Source organism: Mesoplodon densirostris, chromosome 11, assembly GCF_025265405.1.
Source record: "Mesoplodon densirostris isolate mMesDen1 chromosome 11, mMesDen1 primary haplotype, whole genome shotgun sequence".
In the NCBI taxonomy this organism is placed as follows: Eukaryota; Metazoa; Chordata; class Mammalia; order Artiodactyla; family Ziphiidae; genus Mesoplodon; species Mesoplodon densirostris.
In genome coordinates, this window is record NC_082671.1 from 55,370,320 (window position 1) to 55,396,527 (window position 26,208).

The following is a 26,208-nucleotide window of genomic DNA, read 5'->3' on the forward strand; positions in this document are numbered from 1 at the left end:
ATGTATGCAGAGGACACCATCTGTGTGGAGAAGAGCTGCACTTGTTCTTTCAAAGCCCTAGAACAAACCATGTATACTTTCACCTTTATTTATTTATTCATTCTTTTTCATAATCACTGTTTATTATGCTAGGTATTTAAAGAAGTAAATTGTTTCTTTCAAACATGCTCATTTAATTCCCAGAGTTCTAAGGTCATGAGTGAAAAAAGTGAATCATGAAAGACATCTTTTTGGAGTTATTGTAATGTGTTACTTTTTGTCCCTTTTGAATTACGTGTCTTTAAAGAGTGATTTTCAAATGACGGATGTGGGAATCACTGTCAGTGTTTGTTACAATCTGGATTCCTAGGTTTTTACCTCCAAGGATTTTAATTCAGAAAATCTGGGAATCTGTCTTTTTAAATCCCACGCCATGTGATTTTGATGCAGGAAGTATGTGGATGACCCTTTAAAAAACACTGCTTTTTCAACCATGTGAACAGATGTGTGAAAATACTGGTGTACAAACAAGATCAGTATTCTGAAAAAACCCTGTTGTATTGAATCTCCTATTAATTGAAAGCATATTTTTGAAAAGAACTTTGTTTATAAAGCACCATGCTTTTCATTAGTCCTTTTTATGACGTTCATTGTAATTATTGTATTTTGAAGCAAGCTGGCTGTGATCACGTATTAAACTCCAAGGCCAGGAGAGACAGATGTGGAGTGTGTGGTGGGGATAACTCCTCATGCAGGACAATGGCAGGCGCCTTCAACAGTGCCCATTATGGTGAGCTGTGCAGTTCTTTCTAATTTTCTCTTTGGGTATAATAATGGAGTATATAATGAAGGAATAATAGTAATGGCTTGTTATTGTTTTGTCTATTCTGTACCTCAGTTCATAATGATTAATTAAATCTTATACCAAATGTATCATTGAATTAATGAATTTACCTGCTTTAAGACAAACCTGATCCTTAAAAAATTTTAGGTGCATTTATTAGAGTAAATGCAGTGCAGCTTGAAAATGGTGTGTGAATAGTCCCCCAGTTTAAGAAATGTTTTTACTGTTCTTCCTGTAATTTGTATTGTATTTATTTACAATTTTTCCAGGAAATTCGCTTTCAATTATTTTTAGTCATTTGAACCACATTTTTTCGGGCGTGACCTGGCCTATATATTGTGTTTCATATTGATGATATATTGAAACTGATTGAAGGTAAAGGATGAAACCATTAACTTCAATGCTAATCTGGAATTAGTGTTACATTTGATTTTTCAGGAAGTATCTGGATTACAGATATAATTGATATTTGGCCACAGTTTCATTTTTCTTCAAAATTATTATGAGAATACAATATGTCAGACATTTTCCATTAAATTTTCTGAGAAAACATTTTTTCTTTTTATGGTAATAAAAAGCAGCCTTTTTAAACTTTCCTTGCAAAATAAAAATGTATTTTTTATTACAGCTTTATTGTTCAGCTTTAAATTGTATTCACATATTTTTGAACATAGTTGTTTAAGTTAGTAAGAATTGCTTCAATTAAAGCAGTATAATTTAAAACACAATTTATATTTTTATCTATATGAAAAGCATAGTACATTTCATACTCTGGTCGTGCTTATGAATCTGAGTTACTAGATAATTTGACATTATTTTTCTAGTTATTATGATTCATTATTTCACAGGAGCTGTAAATATTTGATCCCCTTTTGTAATCAATGGCACACATTTATCAAAGTCTGGTCTGTATTCACTGAAAAGCTTTTTTTTTCTGTGTAAAACCACATGCACCAAATTAGGATCATATATTTAACCTTGACAAAATTGTACTATGACTTAATCAGTTTGCAAATGGAAAAAGATCTTAAACTCATGTGCAGGGTCTGAATAGCGTCTGTCACTGCCCCCTGGTGGTAGCCTTCATTTTGTCACATTTGCAATGCCTAGGAATGTTTTCTTGAAAAAATAGCAAAGACATAAATAGTGGAGCTGGTAGGGATATTTTATAGTGAAAAAATCATGAGTCAAAATTATTTTTGTAGGCTTATAACCTACATCCAATATGTATATAGTGGATACAGAATCATCAGATCATTTATCACTTTATGTTTAAATGTGATATCTTAAAGAGATATAAATAAATAAGGCTGCTCTAAAAACATGCAAGGTAATCTCATATCAAGGTGTCAAACATAAGCTCTTTAAAAACTTCCTTTTCTTAAGTTCATTCTATATTTATCAAGTCAGTACATATGAAAAATTTTAACTCCTTTTGTTTATGTATTAAATAAAAGAGGAAAATCCTAAAAAGGGAAAGGAAAAACTTAGAATAATATCACTAGAGCAAAATTAATTGTTGACTTAAAACCTGAGACTATTTGGAAAACTGTGACATGAGTGGTTTTAGTGCAGGAAAAACATTGCTTCTTGTTTAATGTATATTTGATATAGGGTTTCCTCATCTTTTGAGAAGTTCCAGTGTTGTTGAATTTGGTCTCATAAAACAGAAATATTTTCATTTCTCTTGAGTAAAGTTTTTACTTTTCTCTTGACAATTTGTTAGTAGACTTTACAAAATAATGTAAAATTTGGGGGGTAACTATAGGGATTCTTGCTTACACTAGAACCTAAAAGCTTAAGAAAAATGTTTCTCTTTAACTTTCATTATTTTGCTGTTCAATGAGTCTGTGTACACATATAGTAATGACTGACTATTTTTATATCTCCTGGACTTGTGAATAGCATTTAGAATTTTTTTCCCCATTAGGAAGTATAAGATGTAAAAGTATTGGTCAAGGTTTCCCTGGTGGCGCAGTGGTTGGGAGTCCGCCTGCCGATGCAGGGGACACAGGTTCGTGCCCCGGTCTGGGAGGATCCCACATGCTGCGGAGCGTCTGGGCCCGTGAGCCATGGCCGCTGGGCCTGTGCGTCCTGAGCCTGTGCTCCGCAACGGGAGAGGCCACAGCAGTGAGAGGCCCGCGTACCGGAGGGGGGGAAAAAAAAGTATTGGTCAAATTTTAAAATGAATATCTGTACTAAATAGTTCAGGAGCTAAAATACTGGTTTCATTCTTATTCTGTATTCAGAATTTTAGAAGTAAGAGAAATTAAGAAATGCACTTTAAGAATCCCAGACTGTGTATTTCTAGACAACCACTTTTTCTTATCCTTAGTAATTTATATAAGGCACTGATTCAAAAAGAATAAGCACTATATCATCTTTCAAAGATAAAATGAAATTGTCTGCTATGCTATTCAGATATTTCTTTCATCAGTACTAGCCTCCTCCTGGCCGTTCTGCTTTTTGTGAAAGTTAACATGTGTAAACTTCTATTGCAGGTTATAATGTCGTTGTAAAGATTCCCCCAGGAGCAACAAATATTGATATTCTTCAGCACAGCTATTCTGGAAAACCAGAAGATGACAATTACCTGGGTAAACATTTTTAGTTAAACAGCACCCAGTATGTGGTTCCTGTGCAATTTCACGGAGGTCTGTGGGTGCTGTAAATTCTTGGAAGGCAAGAAGAGCCCCTTGAACAAACATGCAATTTCACTTCACACTGAGCTTAAGTCATCTGACTCCCTATGCGTGATTTCTTTTTGAGCTACACACCATATCCTATCTTAAAAATCCTTAACTGAATTCTGGAAAGTAAATTAAACTTTTTTTCCCATGAGGGTGTTTTAGAAAACCAGAGGTTATATTCAGTTAAAGTTGTGTGTGTATTTAGAATAAAATCCTCTATCCTTCTATCTTTATCTAAAGTTAATTATAGACCTCTTTGGTGTTAAATGTTTTAAAGAATTCTCTTAAATGTCTTTACCATGTAGCAAAAGTCTTTAAATACAACTTTTACAAAGCTCTTGTGTTACAGAAAGGCAGAAAGAGAACTATGGTTCCATATTTTTAGATGTTAATGAGTATAGTTATAGTATATTGTCCTTAAGCTAATTATAGAGTATAAATTTCAGTTGTTGTTTATTTTTGGAAATTAGCTTTTAGGCTTAAAGAATTTCACTTAGGCCCAGAGATGAAAAGAATGCTTTACAAACCTTTTCTTTGTGTCTGATAAATACCTTAATATTGACTAATTCATAATTCACCAAACTGGTGATGCAAAGCTGATAATGAGAAAGTACCTGCTTCACATTTATGAAATGTGAAATATTGGCCCAAGTAATCAACCCTTCTTACTTGGAACCTGAATATATAATGAACAACTTATCTCAAGAATTATATTTGGCATTATAGAGTCAATTGTAAAGAGAACAACTGCTGAATGGATGCAGGTTTTCCTTTTGGGATGATGAAAAAGTTTTAGAACTAAGTAGAGGCGGTGGTTATACAGCATTGTGAATGTACTGAGTACTATCAAATTCTTCAGTTTAAAATGGTTAATTCTATGTTATGTCAATTTCACCTCTATAAAAAATGCAAAAAATTTCCCAAAGAAAATCAAATGTAAATGTTTTAACTTTTTACATTTAGTTGCAATTCTTTTTCTTTTGCATATACATAGATATATGCTACCGTATTGTAGATAATTTAATATGTCACTCTTAGGATCCAAATATAGATATTTGGTTCTGCCCAAGTTTAAAAATTGGAAATGTTCACCAATAAAGTATCACTATACTTTGTAAAAGAACTACTAATGGAAATATCAAAATCTAAATTGGAGTGAGCAAAATAAACATGTGAAGTCATTAGAAAGGGCTTGTAAAATATTTATATTTATGAAATTTGCTTTGGTAACTAAAAATAATGAAATGTATACAATTTTTCTCAGTAAAGTTTTGTTTATTTCCCTTAGTTTTAATGTAACTGGTAGTCCCTTAAATAGGCCTATCCACTTCTGATAATGTCCAGATTTTCATTTTATAGGATAAATGTGGAACTTTATTTTTTCTTCATTGAATTCAGTGTAATGTATAAAGTCAATCACAATAGTCCATACAGACACAGAAACACCAAATGTCTTTGGCAGTAATCCCTTCATGGTTGCTTTGAGGTGTGTAGTATTTAGTAAGTTTAATCATAGGTAATTTGTATGCTTTGGGTGGGGTTCCCTGGGAGACCAAACAAATGTTTTCCAAAACAGTTATTCCACTGAGAAGTAAAGCAGCAAAAATGTATTTTATTAATATGGAGTTTTTATTAGTGCAAAATTTAAAATATCATATATCCTCTTGAAAGTTAAAAAAAAAGCACAGTGCTTTTTGACAGTTTATACACTTCTACAAACACTTTACAAATTTGATTCCAATTAAAAGCCTGTGAGGTAGGAATTTTTATTATTCCTGTTATGCATTTAGGAAACAAGTAGTTTATCCAAGATCACATAGTAATTAATTGGAACAACTTGAATTTAAACCAGTTGTTCTAATACTAAATTCTGTGGTCTTTTTACTACCACATCACTGTGGGCACCATGTATGTTTTGCATTTAAAAAGTAACAAATCGTGAATACATATTGTTACATACTCTATTATATACATATGTAAATATTAGTATATAGATAGACATACAGATACATATTTGATAGGCTGATATTAATACCTGTCATTGGGGAAAAAGAGAGAATAAGAAGGGGTAAGAACAGAGATGGAAGTAGGAGGATTCTGAAAAGCAGTCACTCACGTATGCGTGAGCAGCGATGAGTGCCTCGCCATGAAGAAGATCCAGTTGTTTACAGAGAGAGGAGTGGAGAGGCATGGACTTTTAGAACATTGACCCTAGAGTGTTGAAGCTTTGTACATTTTTTTCAAGATAAGCATTAACGGAATGCTGCAGCAGTCTGGCTGCCCTTTCTTTCCTCACCATGGATGACCAGGGTTGATTTAGCTGATCTGTCTGCAGGCCCATGCGTGACTTCTTTCTGTTTTCCCACTTCTTGTGTGTCTCTCCCAGAGTTGCACGCCTTGTGGAAGATGACCTTCTCAGAAAGAAAAATTATAGGGTGAATTTACTTTCATGTCTTTGGCTGATGTGCTGAAGTTTCCCTGCTTACAGCGTAGATAACACTTTACAGTAAAATAAAGTTTATTTCCTCCATATTAATTTATGTTTATATTCTCTAATTTCAAAAAAAGGATGTGAATTGTGAAAGTTAAAAATGTTTCTGTACCATTGACTGGTTTTGCTATTTCATGAGCACTATCCTTTTACAGCATTATCAGACACTCAGGGGAATTTTCTTTTGAATGGGAATTTTGTTGTAAGTATGTCCAAAAAGGAAATCAACGTACAAGGAGCTATTTTTGAATACAGTGGTTCAAACAACTCGATTGAAAGAATTAATAGTACTGATCGGCTGGAAGAAGAACTTCTTTTGCAGGTAAATTCTCAGTAGTTGTTAATAAGACAGTTTTAATCATGTTAGTAAGGTATGATGCTTAAGTGCTTTGCATTTATTATTAAACATAAAAATTATTTCTTTTAAGAATATATCTTTTATGAATTAATGGTGTGCTCCTTTATATTTTTATTGAGGTTTTATGTGTGGGTAATCTGTACAACCCTGATGTACGTTATTCCTTCAATATCCCCATGGAAGAGAAGAGCGATCTGTTCACGTGGGACCCATATGGACCATGGCAAGACTGTACAAAAATGTGTCAAGGTACACTGGTATTAAATGAAGGAGACAAAAGTTCAGCTATGCATGCTGGTATAATTTGGGGTGCTCTTGAGTCTGGCTGCCTGTGGAATCCACGCATGTACACCACACAGACATACAGAGGTTTTCTGTCTTTTTTTCTCTTCCTGCTTTTCTCTCCACTTATTCTTTGGTTCTTATACTTAACAGCCTCCCTTATCTCTACCCTTTTCAACGTTCTTCATCACTGCTTCTTCCGTATCACGTCCTTGTTCTCTTTCTTGCCGTCACAGAAGGGTTCTCTAATTGGGATTCTGTTTCCCAGTGAAATACCCTCCCTCTTGTCCTTTCCCCTCAACACACTTTCCCAGCCACCCATCTCCCTCTTTTAGTGTTGGGGTGTCAACATTCTCTCATTCTTTTATTTCCCTTCCCTGACCACAAGTAAATGTGTTTGTACTGATGGATGGGTAACTGAAAGGAATACAGAGGGAGATGGAAAAACAGCGAAATTTGTAGTACAGAAAGCAAATGAAGAGACTGGTGTCTTTGGGCAATCTGTAATTACGAATACCTAGCTGTGTGATGCTACATTTGTGCACATCAGTAAATGTTTATTGAGAGGCTACTTTGTTTAGGACCCTGATTTTGCATTAACACTTTAAAGTCATATGGATGAAACAGAGGCATGCGTAGGTCATCTTAGTTTTAAATGGTAAATGCAATGCTACAGGTATGCACAGAGAAGACCCCAGGAAAGATGGAGGGGGCAGTTTGAGGAGGTGAAACGGGAAGATATAGGGAAGTTTGTGTAGAATAGAAAGGTAGTTCCGATGGGGACTAGAGACAAGTTTTTGCAATTAGGGGAGCAGTGAGTCAGAAGAGAGGCAGATCAGAAGAGTATGGAAAAGAGCTGAGAGAAGGTAGGTGGCCAGAGGCAGTGATCACAGATGATGGAAACATGCGGGACATTTTAACAAACTGCCCTCAACGTGCCAAAGAAATTGTGGTATCCCGTTCAGAGAAAGGCACAGACTTGGTCCTGTGGTGTCAGGACAGCGGTGCCCGGATGATTGCGTGGAAACAAGCATTCCTGTTTGAGCAGTGTCTCCGGGGAGGGAGACTGAAGTAGATGATGCCAGGCTGCCTGGGACAACACTATTACTAGGAACAAAGCTTTGGTAACACAGAAGATGGAGGAATTCATTTTGACGAAAGATCCTGGTTATGCTTTATAGAAGAGAATTTCGGTTTTGGGAGCTGGGACAAGCATTCCAGCATAACTGGGTAAGCCGGTCTGTGGCAGTGGATATGGGGAGCTAGAAGAAATCTAAGTACAGTTGAGTGAAAGAACATTCTAAAATGTGGGGAACACACAAAATAAAAAATAACAAGATCCAAATGAAAGGTGGGTCGAGGCATTCTGAGATAGTTTGGAAGTCTGAACCAGGAGAGCTCTCTTGTGTGCAGGAGGAAAGGAGCTATTAAATCAATTACCACAATGTATACTATGATTATAGTTCCTTTGATGTGTGTGTTTAACTTTTGGGTTTCTTTAAAGTGAAGTTTCTTCAGTTTTGTTGACTTGTTTCCCTGTGTACTGAAAATGATCAGTCCCCCAACTTTTTGTGAGTGCTATAAATTTTGTCTTAATATTTGAAGCACATTATTCAATGTATCAGTTTCAGTTTTCCTTTATTTTTCCTCATCTGTTGCTCCTGTGACCCTCTTCTCTCCTGCTCTAACTTGGCCGTGTTGCTTTTCAGGCCTGTTACACGGCTGTCATCATGCACTTTCCCTTTTTTATGTATTTGATTCCCTGTGTTCTAAATCCTATGAATTGCTCTTTTTATTTCCTCCATTGTGGGGAACATATCTGTCAGTACTTTCCTGAGAAAGAGAGGCAGGTTTTTGAAATTTTTTTCTCTCTGAAAATAGCATTATTCTATTCGCACATTGGATTGATAGCTTGGCTCAAATAAAATTCTAAACTAGACTGTTTTCCTTTAGAATGTTGAAAATCTTGTTTTCTGGCTCATTTTCTGATTTCCTGTGCTTGGATATGACACTTCCTGGTGTGGAAGTTTTGTTTCTCCCCACCTTAATTCTGGTGGTGTGGAATATCAGGACAATGTGTGTCGGTGCGGCTTTTTTATTAGTCCATTTTCCTAGGTAATTAGGATCCATTCCAACCAGGAAACATAGATTCTTTGACTTGAGAAGTTTTGTGCATGATTTCTTTGATAATTTCTTCACGTTAAATTTTCTCTTCTATCATTGTAAAATTTGTATTGTCTGGATATCCAACCTCCTGGATTGATCTCTTATCTCCTAATTTCCTCTCCAAACATACATTGTTTTCTTAATGTTTCTTCTCAACAGCTTGCTTTTATTTCATGGATGCAATACCCATGTCCTTGAGAGTATTAATCTTAGTCTTGTAAGTTTCTTCTGCTCCCTGACGTATCTATTTCCTCTTAGTTCTATTTTGCTTCTGCTTCTTTTGGTCTCTTTTGTGTGAGTGACTTTCCTAAAGTGTCTGTGGATCCTTTGCTGTTTCTTCATATTTAAGACTAAAATGCTAACTGAAAGTCCTGTGTGGGTTAGATAAGTCAACCCTCATTATAGAGTAATTGGATCTCTAAGGAGCCCTTTCTTGTGTCACTTGGGGAGAAGCCCCAAATGTCATTGTCATTTGACCTTTTTTTCTTGGGCTGAAGAGTTTTCCAAGTGAGGAATTCTCCCATCTTCTGATGGTCAGGTAGGGGACAGGGGAAACCATAAAAATTGGCTTGGAGACAGAGGGAAATGGCGGGAGAGCCCAGTGGGCCTGGGTCTCATCATTCAGTATGGGACTTTTACTGAATACCCCTATTTTTAGTACAACTTCCTTTTTTAGTACAACTCCCTAACTTCCCTCAGCTGCTGTGTCTGTGCCCTCAAGTTCACCTTCTCTAGAGCTTTGCTGTCCAATATGATAGCCACTAGCCACATGTGGCTAGCCCATTGAAATGTGGTATGTGTGAAATGCACAATGAATTCTATAGACTTAGTAAGAAAAAAGAATGTAAAATACATCATCAATAATGTTTATATTGCTATCAGGTGGAAATGATCCTATTTGGATATTTGGATATTTTGGATACTTCTATCTTTTTACTTCTTAATGTCACTACAAGACAATGTAAAATTACATGTGGTTCACATTATGTTTTTATTGGACAGTGCTGCTCTCGACGAGAAGGTAGGAGTCTGACCTATCTTCATAAATAGTATTCGGTCACTTCTCCATTTTTTCAGGCCTACCCCTCACACATTCACCTCTTTAGAGGAACCTGGTGTTTTTGATTCCTGGACTTTGCTTGGATTCTGTGGCATGAATGGTTTGTTGCTTACTTTCTTCCTCCACAGCCTTAGATTTCAGCTTCCTTGGCTCTATTAAAATAGTTATTTCTATCTTCTTTTCATATTCAGAATTTCCTTTTCTTGCCTACTGTGTTTCCTTCTTTATTCTTTTTGTTCCTTCAGGTTTTTGCCTTTTCAAAATTCTTTATAGTTATCTCAGATGGTATTTAAGAAGGAGCAGAGATAAACACCCACATTCATGTTTAACTAACTGAAAGTATACAGTTGAACTTGGATAAAACAGAAATTTGATCATGGCACTGATGGCTTAAACTTATTCCTGTCTCCTCACTGCAGAAAGTGCAAAGTTCAGTCTACTCTGGCCCCTGTGGCTTCTCTTAGTTTGCTCTTGCTGTGGTTATGCCCCATACAAATAACCGCCAAATCTCAATGACTTAGAACGGCAAAGGTTTATTTCTCGCTCATACTATGTGTTGGCTGCTAATTGGCTCTGACTCTTCTCCAGCTTGGTATCTGCATCCATGTCATTTTTCAAAAAAATTAATAGACTTTATTTCTTTAAAGCAGTTTTAGGTTTATAGAAAAGTTAACAGAAAGTACAGAAAATTTTCATATTCCCCCTTCTTCCATACCCTCCCTCCCCAGTTCCCCTATTATTATCATCTTGCATTTGTGTGGCACATTTATTACAATTGATCCATTATTATTAACTAAAGTCTGCCCGTGCTGCCTTTTCCATTCATGATTCCAGGCTGAAAGATCAACCCCATCTGGGAAAGGCTGTTTTAGAGCGGAGGGAAAGAGAGTTGGCAGAAGTATACAGTGGCTTTTAGAGCTTCTGCTTGGAACTGGAATAGGTCACATCCCCTTACAGGTGGTTGGCATAAGCCTGATGTCAATGGGCAGCGAAGTCTGCTCCTCCTATAGGAAGTTATAGTAACACTGTAGCAAGTGGAGATGTGTAATTTTGTTACAGGGAAAAGGGAAGCAAATAATGGGGAACAGGGGTGTAGTGTATCATGTATTATGTATCCTGTATCCTGTACCATCAGCACTGACCCTGGCCACTCAGTTCTCTACTAGCAACCCTTCAATGCAGCTATAGTAAATTTCTTTCTACTCCACACCTGTCTCACCTTCCCTTATGTCTCTCTACCAAGCAAACTCCTCAGGGTTTCAGGATTCAACTTGCTTATTGCAGAAAGTCATTCCTGACTAGATCAATATGCTAGCCTATTTGTATGCTATGTTGGAATTTTTTTTTTTTTTTTGCTTTCTTAGCTTAATCCTTCAGGCTATTAGCAGAAGTAAATGATTATGCAACATCTCCTTATGTGAATTTTCCTTTAATTTAAAATTTTCATTTGGCTTTGGCCAAGGTCTTCATAGAAGAAAAATTACCTGTGTACATAAGAGTGATCATATGGTAGTGTCTGATCAAAGATGTGACCACTTACCACTTCCATTGTTGGTGACTGAAAGGTGCAATACAGACTGTGAACTAAGGTAAGTAAAAGAGAAATAAGGTATAATGTAACCAGATTAAAATCAGTAAGTGAGGTAAGATGTAAACATCTAGTGCAGTGCCTCTCACAGGGTGGACATGTAATTAATGTCTATCCTTTGCCCCTTTGGTTAAAAAACTTTAGACTCACTAACTTATTGTGAAACTCGGCAATTGGTTTGAGCTTTTATTCATAGTATTTGCTGAATTCCAGTATAGAGACCTCAATATTTTCTGTAAGAAATCAAATCAAATTTGTCTATAAAATAAATACAGGATAAGTCTAATCTGAAAACCTATGGTTTAAAGATCTGAAACAATACATTTTGTAGCACTATCCTATAATTCCCATTGAACTCATGAACCAATAAACTTTTAAAGTTTGAGGATTAAGGAATCAATAAATTGATTTCTATATCTTATCAGTATTTTGTCCATTAAACATTAGGAACATGGTCCTAGATCATGGCAGAAAGTTTGTTCTTCTAAAATTCTTGTTATTTGATTATCTGTGATGGGTCTTAGAGTAAAGCTAAGAGCAATAACCCCCATGTAGCAGGTGACAGTCAACTTTCAGGGATGGCCAGAACCTCTTTCACTCAGCAAGGATGATAATTTTTATATATTTATGGTGTTATTTTTGAAGGCCTATAGTGAAAGGCTAATGACAGAACAGCCTGTACAAGGTGCATCCTCTACATTGCAGTAGAGTGAAGCACAGTGAAACCCTTGAGATGCAGTTGGGATGGAAAGGAACTCCATGAATTCTCTTATCTGCTGTACTAGTGCACTCATTGTCTGAGAGATTGCTAGACTGTAATTGAGATAATGTGGCTCAAACTGGCAGATTTTACTTGTGGAAAAAATAATGTTTTCCCTGGAAACATGTCTAAAAATAGATTACTTGAGTTAATGAGAAAATGTGACATGCCTTACAAAAACCAAGTTTACCAACCTGTAAAGGCTTTATCGTTATTGATGTAGTCATATTCCCAGATATTCCCTGATCCTCAGTCAAATAAAGGTTGCATAGGGAGGCACTCCCTGATGATGAGTCAAATATATTCAGTTTTAGTCTTAAATCTTCCACTACGTAATTGAGCAATCTTGATCTCAACTAGTTGTTTTCAAAGGTCTAGCGGGAGGCTTGGGGTTCCTAGGACCTCCAAAGCTGCCTCCAAGTGCCTGTATAGCTAGTTCCCTACCTCCGTCTTTAACCAGACACTCCATGTTTATGTATTTGGAGTGCAAGTTAGATTTTATTTAGAAAAAAGTAAGATTTCTGACAAGTCAGCTGTTCATACCATTTGAATATACAGCACCTCTGGTCTTCATTTTCTCATCTATAAAATGAAAGTTTGGGCTCTGTGATGTCTAAGAAATTTTCATCCCTAAATCAATGATACATCAAATATTTTTAGGTGGCTTGTCTATTAATTGCAACAAAATTTTAAAGATGAATGATACGCGTGAGTTTCTCTGAATCCATTTTTTAAATTGTGTTCATTGGCACACCTCCTAAGTGTAATAACATCATTTTTTGAAGGTGGCACATCATTGGCAAAAGTGAATGTTCATCCCTTTGTGGTCAAGGATATAAGTCACTGGACGTCCACTGTATGAAGTATTCCATTCATAAAGGACATACTGTTCCAGTAGATGACCACTACTGTGGTGACCAGCTTAAACCTCCAACCCGAGAACCCTGCCATGGTGACTGTGTCTTAACAAGGTGGCATTATTCAGAATGGTCCCAGGTACAAAGAAAAAGATTGCTTAAGAAAAGTTGCTTCTTTTTTTTTTTTTTACCTCTAATTAAATATTTTCACTCTAGAGTTTTGTTAACATTTTTATTTTGTGTCCATTTGTCACCACTTTTCTTTTTTTAATCAGTGTTCCAGGAGTTGTGGAGGAGGGGAGAGGTCTCGAGAATCTTACTGTATAAATAACTTTGGTCACCGTCTTGCTGACAGAGAATGCCAGGAACTTCCCCGAGTGACAACTGAGAATTGCAATGATTTTTCCTGTCCCAGTTGGGCCACTAGTGAGTGGAGTGAGGTAACATTAAACCCATGAGGCTTAGAACTGTTATAACGTTGTGTAGGAGAGCTTTGCAATCGAAGGCTATATAATTCAAAAAAAATATTTCAACTTATTTTATCATGTGGTAAATAACTTTATCAAGGTAGTGAAACATTTAAAAATGGTTCATCCTTTAACTGTTTACAATATCTGGCCAACAATGACATACTGGTGTTTAATCTATAACCACTTTCATAGTGTCCACAGTAGGCTGAGATATACACTTGTTCTAAGGTTAGTTTTGTACCTTTGTTTCTGGAACAAATGGACATTGCACTGGGATTTGGGCAGCAGAAGTTTGGGATGGCTGATTTTACCCCATGTATATCTCTGATTTTTCTGAGGAGTGAAGGGAAAATGTCCTTAGGAATGGTCTTTCAACTGTATTTGAATATGCAGATTGATCATTCATTATATATTTTGTAGGTATATGTGCTGACTAATACTGAGAATAATGGTCAGTTGTATTCTTACAGTGTCTTGTAACATGTGGAAAAGGAACAAGGCAGAGGCAGGTGTGGTGTCAACTGAATGAAGATCACTTGAGTGATGGCTTCTGTGATCCAAGCACCAAACCTGGGTCTCTGAGGCCATGTGAACTTCATGCATGTGCTTCCTGGCAAGTAGGACCATGGGGTTCTGTGAGTATATGATAAGGGTTTTTCTGCTCTAATCCGTCATTACAGAATAACACAGAAGTTGTGGTGTATTCACTCTTTAGTGGCTGCATCTAAATTTGGGTGTTTTTTTGGAAAAAGATTCCTGAAATGTAAATCCCTACCTGCACAATTTTGTCAGTACTGCTAATGTTGCTGTGGTAAATATTCTAACTTTGCTTTTTAATTCAGTTTTGTTAAGCAAAATGCTACAAATTTTATGCTTTCATGAGAACCATATTCAATATCCTGTAATAAACCGTAATGGAAAATAATATGAAAAAGAATATATATATAAATAACTGAATCACTTTGCTTTACACCAGAAACTAACATAATGTTGTAAATCAACTATACTTCAATAAAAAATTTTATGCTTTCATCAGCTTTATTTAAACTATAGACATTTTCATGTTCAGTGTCTAAATTATTATCTTTACTGTATTTAGAGTAGGCATTGTTGGGAAGTTTTGCCAAACAGGCAGCTAGCAATCTGCTGGATGAGGGTGGGCAGTTTATTATCCTACACAGGTTGCCACAGTTGCTGGGAAACCTTCTCTCATCTGCCCTTTAACTCTGTCCTATGCTCTTCCTTCTTTATCTCTTTGAAATTTACTTAGCATATTAAATGACATGCATACACCAGGTCGATTTTGAAAAGTATTTAGTTTCTCTAAACTGTATTGACTCTGCCTCCAAAATATCAGGCTTCTATTGATATTTTTATATGATAACTTTTTAAAGATATAATAATTGTCCATTTTAACTTCACTATTTTATTAGTATCTCCATAAATTTGAATAAAGATGTGTGTTGATTCAATTTGCTCATTTTAAGTCTAGAATCTGGTATAAAGGACTAATAAAAATATCTACTGAAAGTATATTCTTAACTGTCTATTCACGAAGAAAATTAAGTTTATGTAATTTTTGAACAATGGTGTTTGGTATCTGCTTATATTCTTTCAGTGCACAGCCACGTGTGGACAGGGGTACCAGATGCGTGCTGTGAAATGTGTCAATGAGCAACTTAGTGCAGTGCTAGATGATAGAGTGTGCCATGGAGCTAGTCGCCCAAGTGACAGGCAGGTAAAGGACACCTCTTCATGGATTATAAACAAAAATGTTTGATACAGGAGGATTATTGATATGTTAAAATTATTTCCATACGTATTTTTTCCACTTAAACTTCTATGCCTTAAAAATGTATGTGGGGGACTTCCCTGGTGGTCCAGTGGCAAAGACTCCACGCTCCCAATGCAGGGGGCCTGGGTTCGATCCCTGGTTAGGGAACTAGATCCCACATGCTGCAACTAAGACCTGTCGCAGCCAAATAAATAAATAAATAAATATTTTTTACAAAAGGTATGTGGGCATCAGAAAGTATATTGTTCTTGGTTTTGCCAGCTTTATTGATGCTGTTTTTTTTTTACTCTTTATCTGCCATTGGATCACTCATTTAACTTATATTTCTATCCTTTGAACTGCAGAAGGCTGAACCTCTAAAGCGTGTCATACTGCCTAAGGGAGCATCCTGTGCTCATTCAGGAGGTTTCAGCTTAGTGGTATTTTTGAAGGACTATTACTCTTTTCTTTTCAACCATCAGGCAGAATGATCCAAACTTTAACCTTCAGAGTCATACTATCCACTTCTAGCCCTTGATAGTATTTTGTACTTTTGAAAAATATAAACCTTTACATCGCTTCTTTGTAGTTTAGTATGCAAATGTTCTTTACTTATATATGTGGATGATGAAATGAAGTATAGGATTTAGTATAAAGCAGAATGTTAATTAATTCATTGATGTTTTGTGAGACCCATTTTTCTTTTGAACAGGACTGTATTGTTACACCTTGCCCAATTATCCCTAAAATTGGGGCCACTTCATTACCAGCCCTTCCCATGGGAAAGATAGCACAATGGCGATATGGTTCTTGGACCCCAGTAAGTGAATTCCTTTAAGAGGTACAGTGTTTCTACTATGGAGCCTTTCAGACATCCACAAAATAGTTGCTACAGATTTGCCAAATTAATGTATGCGTTCATTCTCAGGTATTTTGATGAATATAAGTTTTAGCATTAGATAATTTAATGACTAAATCCTGTTCTGCCTTTCAAGAGCTCTGTGTCTCTGGGAAGAAATTTAAGTTTTCTAGCTCTATTTTCTGATCTACCAAATGGGGATGATAATATTTATTGATTATTTTTTTAACTTTTATTTTACTTATTATTTTTTACAGCAGGTTCTTATTAGTTATCTGTTTTATACATATTAGTGTTTACATGTCAATCCCAATCTCCCAATTCATCCCACCACCACCACCCCACTTTACCCCCTTGGTGTCCATACGTTTGTTCTCTACATCTGTGTCTCTATTTCTGCCTTGCAAACCAGTTCAGGGGATGATAATATTTATGTCCCAGGTTGTTATGAGAAGCAGATGTGACAGGCTTTTTATCAGCCTTTATTTAAACTACCACATATTCATGTTGTTTTTCTAAACTGAAGGCTTTAATCTTTTCAGAGTATATACTTGCTTTAGTATATATGAAAATATATACTAAATATATGAAAGATATATGAAAATATATGAAAGATATATATATATATATATATATATATTTTTTTTTTTTTTCTTTTTGCGGTATGTGGGCCTCTCACTGTTGTGGCCTCTCCCGTTGCGGAGCACAGGCTCCGGATGCGCAGGCCCAGCGGCCATGGCTCACGGGCCCAGCCGCTCCGCGGCATATGGGATCCTCCCAGACCGGGGCACGAACCCGTATCCCCTGCATCGGCAGGCGGACTCTTAACCACTTGCGCCACCAGGGAGGCCCATGAAAGATATATTTTTAAGTTTCACATATTCTCTGAATATTTTAATTATGAGAGCCTATCTACTCTATTACCTAGGTCTTTAAACGTTATCTTAAATGATATCTTAAGATTCTCTTATATAAAATATTTTGTTTTTTTCTTAATTTTAGCAATCAACTAATCAATATTCCTAGAAGCTGAGTATTTTGTTTCATTATCACAAATATCTGATTTGTGAAATTTATTTTCTAAACTCATTGGGATATTCACTGCCCTGTCTTTGACTCAGAAATGATGCCAGGTGATAGTATTTTTAATTTAACTTTTTTCAATAAACTTGAGGCTTAGAAATTTGAGCAACAGCCAAGTGTAAGGGATGTGGAAATGTCCTGTATAACTCCTTGGTATTATTCAATTTTTTTAGTGCTCTGTGTCTTGTGGAAGAGGGAATCAAGCCCGCTATGTAAGCTGTCGTGATGCTCACGATGGAATAGCAGATGAATCATATTGTGCCCACTTACCCCGACCAGCTGAAATAGCTGTCTGTTTTAGCCCTTGTGGAGAGTGGCAAACAGGGAATTGGTCACCTGTAAGTATTTTTATGTGAAAAAAATGAAATGAAAAATTTAAATATAATACTTGCTATTTAAGATAATGTAGTTTATTGGCTGAATTTGTGATCAGTGTTCAGCTTCCTGTGGCCATGGAAAAACAACTCGACAAGTTTTATGCATCAACTATCATCAGCCAATTAATGAGAATTACTGTGACCCTGAAGTCCGCCCTGTGATAGAACAAGAATGTAACCTGGCAGCCTGCCCTCCCACATACAGCCACTTTCCGAGTTCCTCTGAGCAGCCAAGCCATTTTCCAGGCAGGAATTTTCCATTAACTCACAAACCAGAAGATAATCAAAATCAGGGGGTCCATCCATCAATCAGAGGAAACCAGTGGAGAACAGGACCATGGGGATCAGTAAGCCCTCTTTATTGAGTTATACTAATTCTGTAATTTTGTTATGTTATATGGCCTTTTAACAGATATGTATGTAATGACATCAAATGCTTTTAATGCTAAATTTTTCTGAAGATCAGTAGTTTAAATCTTAAAAGGATTAAGCAAATTTTGATGCAGATTACAAATCCCCAGAGTTCTTATTGAATTATACAGTAATGTGATATTGTGATTACAGAGGAATGCACTTGAAAACAATCCCAGAGTTTATTATAGTAAAAATAAAAGAAAATCTTTTAAGTGTTAAGACTACCAGTGTTTATGAAGAAAAAACCCCCAAACCCCAGAAATTACTCTGATAGCAGTGCAGTAAGCTGGAATAAAATCATGATTACTAGAAAAGGTACAACTGTGGTTCATCTTTTATATGAGAGTAAAGATACCAAATAAAGGAAAACAGTGTGAAATTTAGTAACTTAATATTATCTTTTGTTTTTTTTCCTTCCTAATGAGACCTGAAAACTTTAATTCCTTTTTACTTAACACTTAGGACAAGGGTGAATTTCCTTTTGCAAGCTTTAAAACTTCACCTTTCCATCAACAAATTCTAATGAAACCCCTAGTTAAAACCCAAGTGTTGGTTATGTTGTGTTAAATAAAACACATTATGTATTAAAAAAAAAAAACCAGTGTTTTTTGACAGATATTCTCGATTCAAATTATGATTCCAATGAGGGGGGTTTTAACGTGGAGAGCTTGAATTTGAGTCAAAGTACTGTTTTTATGTGGGGGTTTTTTGATGTAATTTTGTGCCATGGAATCTGCAGTTTGTGTGTTCCTGTGTTCCATCCTTTTCAGTGCTCTAGCAGTTGTGCTGGAGGTACTCAGCGTAGAGCTGTGGTTTGCCAGGATGAAAATGGACAAAGTGCCAGTTACTGCAATGCAGCCTCCAAACCCCCAGAGTCAAAGCACTGTGATTCGGGGCCTTGTCCACGGTGGAGCTACGGAAGCTGGGGAGAAGTAAGTCATACTACCTCCTAAACTTGTGGAGATTATGACATCTCCCAAGACTGAAAGTTAAGCACTTCATATTGTTACCGTTGGATAATCTTACTTCACTGTACTACAGAGAAATTTTTTTTTAAATTGAGTCAGTAAAAATATATAAATCACTCATTCATGATAGGAAATATATACTCCAGATTTTTAACAGAATCCTTTGTGCTAGCCAATAGGTCTGTGACCTACTAAAACCTCTCTAAAAGTAGTATATTATTGTTTTAATTTCTTAGAAAATTATACTGATATAAAGATAGACAATTAGAGTGATATATAGGCATGTTTATATCCTTATATCCATATCAAATGAAGGCTGAACCATTCATTTGCTGAATCTTTTAAATGGAGAGCTGTCAATTATTGAGCACTTTCTTCATGTCCTGGCATTCTTTTAGGCACTGGGATTATGAAGATAGTTTAAAAAATGGTTATAATGAATACTAATTCCACCTATATTATGCATGAGAAAGAAGAAAGACTTACATTGGCTTTGGATGAATAAAACAAACCACCTAATTTAATTAGTCAAATATTTTTGCTGAATGATTTTAGTACATATTTTCTCTCCATAAGGAGTTTTGAAATCATTGTTTAAAGATACACTCTGACCAGGTGCTAATAAATAGCAAGTACCTCTTTAAAATATACTTTTACTATTTTCCAAAATAAAAGTAACTTTTTCATTTCTGAGTTAAATCTCATAGTGAAAATTCAAATAAAATGAAAAATTGTGAAAAGATAAGAACTTTTAACATTTGATACATTTCCTGCCAGACTTTTGTTCTGTGTGGGTTCCAGAAATAGGTTCATACTATACATGCCACTTTGCCATCTGCTGTTTTCATGAAATATATATATACTGAACATCTTTCTATGCTTATAAATTTTGATCTCCCTTATTAGCTTTCATGGCTACACAGTCATCTTTTGATAGGATACCATACATTATGTAGTTAATACCTATTACAGTACCAATTCTCAAAATTTTGTCTTTTTTAAAAAAATTATAGAACTAAAACTTTGATTTATTTTTTACCCAGGAAGAATGTTGAGAATTTTAAGGATTCTTATATTTCTTATATAAGAATATAAATATATTCTTATATATTTCTTATAATTATAAGATTATAAGAAAGGATAACTTTAAACTCTAGCAATACTGATTATGTACTCAACATTGAATAAAGCAATATAATATTCTTTTTGAAGCCACATAGTTTTGATTTTTCTTCTTATTTTTAGTGTACACAAACATGTGGAGGAGGAATAAAATCACGATTCGTAATATGTCTATCTCCCAATGGCCAAATGTCACGAGAGCAAAACTGTGAAATCTTAAACAAGCCGCCTAGTGTGGTACAATGTCATGTGCATGCTTGCCCTGATGATGTATCATGGCATCGGGGACCATGGAAATCGGTACGATAGTATTCTTATTTTTATCCTTCTGTTTTGTTTTGTTTTTCTATGTTCCTTTTACTTTAATTTCCTCTCTTCATAAATTGTGATGCACACATTTTATCTTCTGATTTTTTTTAAAGCAGACCATTGGCCCTCTTGGCTTGATAGATTGAAAGAAGAATCATTCAATTTCAAGTACTGTAATATATACATATATATAAAATAGTTTTATATGTATTTATTTTTTTATAAGTGAATTTTGAACCATAGCACTATTCTAATGGAAGTATCTTTCTCCAGTACACCGTTGGCTTGCCCACAAATTAATTGGAAATGTTTTACTATTTACATTTGTACATAATGTTAACATTGTGCTTATAACAATGGCAAGTTAAGGCTGTGTCTTGTTTGAGTATATAACTGTTTGTGGCTTTTGTCTGTCAATGTCCAATAACTGATCTAAAAGCAAGTAACATTCTTGTTTTTATCATTGTTAAACTTAGTATTTTGTTTGGAAATGTGAAAATATTGTATTAAAAAATGTAGAGAAATTTACTTACACAAAGTAAATTAATTGTTTACAGTTTGTCACATACATCATGGAAAAGTATGATTTATATAGTAGTTTAGAAGAATATTCATTTCTTCCACTGTGTGGAGTTACTGTGTTTTGAGCTGTTTTAATTTTTTATTTTTTTGAGCCATAGACAAAATCCATAAATATTTATGAATGATTAATTTCCTCTAGTATTTTTCAAATACCAGGCTTTTAAGAATAATTAATATATAAATATATTGAAATTAGCATTTTGGTCACTTTTGATATTTTAAATCATGAACAACTAAGTATACTTCTCTCAGGTGAAAAACTGATTGGAGTCTATAATCTATTTATAATTAAATTTATAAAGTTAAACAGTTCTTTATTTGGAAAATAATTATAACTCTGGTTTTATATCCAACCCTGATGTGTACACTTGTTTTACTTCACCCAAGTCAAAGCTTTATGATGAAATGTAAACCTGTTTCAATTCATGCTATTTGAAGAACAGGTCAAGTTCCAGTTCAGGCTGAAATTCATCTTTAGAGTCAGTGTGACTGATACAAAACAACAGAACATTTTAACTTTATAGGAGAATCTTAAAGTTAAGTTGCTGCATTAGAGGTAGAGAGCCATTACTTTTCAGGAACTAACAAAAAACGTATTTTGCTATGGAAAGCATTCACATATTTACTTAATAAAATGTTCACTGACCATCTGCTATATCCTAGGTACTGTGCTACAGTAATAATAAAGACATATTTCTTACCCCTATGGAGTTTACAGTTTAGTTGGAGAGATGTGAAATACTGTAGGAACTCATTTTAAAGATATTTTTTGTTAGTCATTTTAGAATGGAAATTCACTTTCTCCTTACTATATCTCTGTTACATTTTCTTTCATTTTATTGGTTTAATTTGCAAGCCTAGTTCTTAATAAGACTTAATCCATAGATTGCCTTCTTGGAATTTTGCCTCAATTAGGAAAGCAGACACAAAGGTTTTATTTTCCCCACTCGTTCATGAATTCATTAATTCACGAAGCATTAGACATTTACTTATGTCTCCTGCTTTGTGCTAGATATTGAAGTTCCTAAAATTAAGTGCTTTTGAATCAGATTTTCTATTTCAGGGGTCAGCAAACTATGAAATCTGGCCCATTGCCTATTTTTTTAAATAAGTTTTATTGGAACACAGTCATGCACAATTTTTTATGTATTATCTATGGCTGCTTTTGCACTACAAAGCAGAGTTCATTAGTTGCAATAGAGACTGGCCCTCAAAGCCTGAAATATTTACTATTTGGTCCTTTCTGGGGAAAGCTTATTGACTCCTGTTCTATTTAATAACCTTATAAAACTTTTTAAATTTAATGTAAAATGTACTTAAAGTTATAGCATATTAGAATAGCAAATATTCATTTGGGGTCAGTTTCAGATGTTTTTGATCCTTTGTTTAACATTTTTAAATATCTTAATGTTTATCAATCTTCTCTACATATTCACTGTAGTATTCACATAATTTTTCCCCAGCTTTATTGAGATATATATGGTCATATTGTATAAGTTTAAGGTGTACAACATCACACAATGTTTCTTGTATTGGAATAATATCTAATACTACATTCCAATATATTTGTGTCATGTTATTTCTTTGTATGTAAATGATGTCATAAGTGAAAAACCTGAATGTTCATTAAAGACCCTGTGTAGAGGTAACTTTTTTCAACCTCACAAAAAACAAATGACCAAGAAAACAATAACCACAAATTAAAAAATAGTAAGACAGAAATATAAAAGTCTTCAATTGTTTAATACATGTTTGTTCCACAAAGGAGTTCATTGACTAATTCAGTCTTTGCACTAGGAAAGAACTATAATTTTTTTGATAAATTGAAGATAAAGATTTAAAAATCACAGTAGATGTATATATCAGAATTTTTATAAACTTTATTTATTAACTTTTTATAGGTATAAAGTAAATATATATCATTAGAGCACCTGGATTTCTTATTATATGAAGAATTTTATTCCTTAAATTAGCCTTTTATATTAAAAGGGTTTAAGTGATCTGAAGTTTTGTTGTTAAAACCAGATATAACCCTTTACCTCTTTCAGTGTTGTTACATATTAGCCAAATTTCAGACTATCTCTACTTAACATATCAGGTTGATATTCTTTCATGTATAACTTTAATTTCAAATCCTATTTACTAGGTTAGAAAATTAAGAAATGTTTGTGTATGTATATATATACGTGTGTGTGTGTATATATATATATATATATATATATATGACATGAAATCTTAAACACTTTTCATTTTAAAGCAAAATTAAAATACCAAGTGCTAAATCATTAAAATGTAACTAGGAAAAATGTTGTAAGTATACATTTAAATTTTCTCCATGTTGGAAACCTTGTGTTGTAATAATTTATAAGCATGATTAAAGAAAGGAATAAATAAATCTTAACGTATGTCTGTTAATTTAATGACTGCATTTTTGTGATTAGTCAATGTGAAATGATTGTATTTTAACCCTTATTAATGATGTGTTGTGGCTTTGTGCTTTGCATAATTCACATGTATGTTATATTTTTATTCCTTGGATCAATACCTAACATGTTTTAAGTCACTGAACAGATCCTGTATTGTAACGAATGCCTCCTTTCTTTTGATGTATTTTTCTTAAATAACAAATTGTTAATTGTTCTTATTAAACATTTAATTGTTGAATAGTATATGTTTTCATAATTTTACTGAGTATATGTATAAGCTACTGCTATTTTTCAGATAATCCTATTAGAAACTAACATTGGTATTTAAAAATAAGATTTATTATTGGCTATCAATTTTTAAATACTAGAGATTTTAATATTCTTTTCATATATTATAAATAATGAATAAAAATTTGTGATGTAAGCAAATTTATTTAGTAAATTAACAATAGAGGGCCTCCCTGGTGGCGCAGTGGTTAAGAGTCCGCCTGCCGATGCAGGGGATACGGGTTCGTGCCCCGGTCTGGGAGGATCCCATATGCCGCGGAGCGGCTGGGCCCGTGAGCCATGGCCGCTGGGCCTGCGCATCCGGAGCCTGTGCTCCGCAACGGGAGAGGCCACAACAGTGAGAGGCCCACATACCGCAAAAAGAAAAAAAAAAAAAAAAACAATAGATATGCTCATGCCCAGGGTAGTCTTTAAAAGATGAGTAAAAGTTTTATTTTTCCTTTATATTGTAAGGGACAGTACATGTAACATAAACTATTCTAGCAAATGCCCTTTAAATAAATTTATATTAACTTATTTTTATTTCCCCCTAAACTTCATTTAAGTGACTTATTTTCCTAGAATATTCCTACATAAAATGAATATTTTTTTATTCCCTACATAAAATGAATTCATGTTTGGTAAGAAAATGATGTGTATTCCATTGTGTTCTGGGGTTAATAATGATCACACAGAGGTAAAGAGAGTATTTTTCCCATTCAAGATTGTTTTTTCCTCTAAAAATGAGAAAATTATTTTTAAAAATGGAAAGCTTGATACTTGAACCCTCTTGATGCTAGTCCTTTTCCCCAAGTGTCTCTTTTTAAAATAATACCCTCCTGTAGCATTATGTTAAAAATATATATATATATATATATATGTGTATATATATAGAGAGAGAGCACTAAATTTCTAATATGATACAATGGAATGTGACAAATAGAGGCGCTTTCAGAAATGAGCATGGGGTAGCCGTACACACCTAGTAAATCTGCAGTTTGTCAATTTAACAGTTTTGTATAAGAAAAGAACACTGAGGAACTGAGCAGAGGGGTCGGGCAGCCTCTTAAACTGTAGCTCCCACTCAAGGTGGAATGAACTCGGGAAGGAACTTGTTACTGGCTCCACTGCTCCTAAGACCAGAATCAGCCAGGGGAACAAGGTAATGTGTGGGGAAATGGTTTCAAGAAACTGTCAATTCTTTGTAAAGTGGAGTGTTCAGTAAAACAATTTATAGTAATCGGTTATTTTCGTAAATTTGGAAAAGACACACGCCAGTATAACAACAGACTGGAAATCTATTTGATTTCCAATTTATCATAGAAATCTGTTGAAATAATGTTTCCATTTATTATATTGCCATATCATTCTATGGTACATTCATCAACTCTCCCCCAAATTATGAGCATCCCCTACGTGTTTGGTGTTGTGTTAGTCACTAGAGGTAAATCAGGCACAATCCCTGTGTACAAGGAGCTTGCAGTTTAGTGGTGAATGTACCAGATAAACAGATGATCAGAAGCAGAATGGGATTCCTATCTTATTTCAGTAACAAATTTGTGATTTATAATATTGAAGACTCATAATATTGGGGACTCAAAAGATTATAATTATCCAAGAATTGGTAATAAGGATTGTATTTGAAAGCATAGTAATTATTCCAAGAGATCCTTCTAGAAAGCCTTAACTAGCAGGAGGTATTCCATTATAACCTGGCTAGAGATGAGTGGCGTCCAAGTCTCTGTGCTAGACGAATAGGTTAGCTTTTGCCTGATCTCAGCATCTTTTTCTTTTGTCTGTGTGTGTGCATAGATTTCATGAATCACCGAAAGGGAGAATGTAGACTGATTTATAGTTTGCCCTAGATATGATGCTTTGAAAATAATTTTGGAGATACAAATGGACCTTGCAGTTTTGAAATGTGTGACTTAGAATTTAAGGAGATAATCTCATGATGAGAATGTAAAAAAGGATACTTGTAAGTGTGTTTGGTTGAGTGAAGTTAGAATGTAGAGTTTAAAATAACTCTAAAAAACATGTCAACGTGAAATGGTGATACTGCTATATTTTTCTTTATATGAAGAAAATGGATGGTCATGTTTCCATTGTAATTCTATTTTCCCAGGCATAATGCTTCAGAATGTTTAAGAATTTCTGGAAATAGATTTTTAGATGTTCTAGAAGAACAGTCTCAGTATTCTACAATATCTATGCGCTGTATGAGATATATAGGCATGTTAATATTAGTGCATTTATTAGATCCCTAATTTTTTGTTATAATTTTGTGTCGACTTTCGGTAGACTGAGAATCAGATTTTAGTTCCTATATAATTACAACAGAGTCAAACATTAACACTTTAAAGGGTCTATTTGACATTTTCTAGACAATTAATTTCTAATTTTTAATTATATGTACATTTCTCAGTAAAATATTTTGAACACATACCCTTATATATTTTTATATATCTATACATTGCAAGCA

The 26,208-nt window shown here is 34.5% G+C and overlaps 1 protein-coding gene across 1 annotated transcript in view; it reads left to right on the top strand.

Moving 5' to 3' along the window:
- Positions 1 to 26,208, top strand: part of ADAMTS20 (ADAM metallopeptidase with thrombospondin type 1 motif 20) — a 190,306-nt gene that overhangs the window by 95,386 nt on the left and 68,712 nt on the right. The window contains exons 15-28 of the mRNA XM_060111904.1: positions 652 to 769; positions 3,325 to 3,420; positions 6,160 to 6,326; positions 6,482 to 6,611; positions 11,333 to 11,459; positions 13,004 to 13,214; positions 13,351 to 13,515; positions 14,016 to 14,180; positions 15,164 to 15,283; positions 16,032 to 16,139; positions 17,435 to 17,599; positions 17,695 to 17,985; positions 18,823 to 18,984; positions 20,266 to 20,442. Of these exons, the coding sequence (XP_059967887.1) occupies positions 652 to 769; positions 3,325 to 3,420; positions 6,160 to 6,326; positions 6,482 to 6,611; positions 11,333 to 11,459; positions 13,004 to 13,214; positions 13,351 to 13,515; positions 14,016 to 14,180; positions 15,164 to 15,283; positions 16,032 to 16,139; positions 17,435 to 17,599; positions 17,695 to 17,985; positions 18,823 to 18,984; positions 20,266 to 20,442 (2,202 nt within the window). The remainder of the gene's footprint in view (positions 1 to 651; positions 770 to 3,324; positions 3,421 to 6,159; positions 6,327 to 6,481; positions 6,612 to 11,332; positions 11,460 to 13,003; positions 13,215 to 13,350; positions 13,516 to 14,015; positions 14,181 to 15,163; positions 15,284 to 16,031; positions 16,140 to 17,434; positions 17,600 to 17,694; positions 17,986 to 18,822; positions 18,985 to 20,265; positions 20,443 to 26,208) is intronic.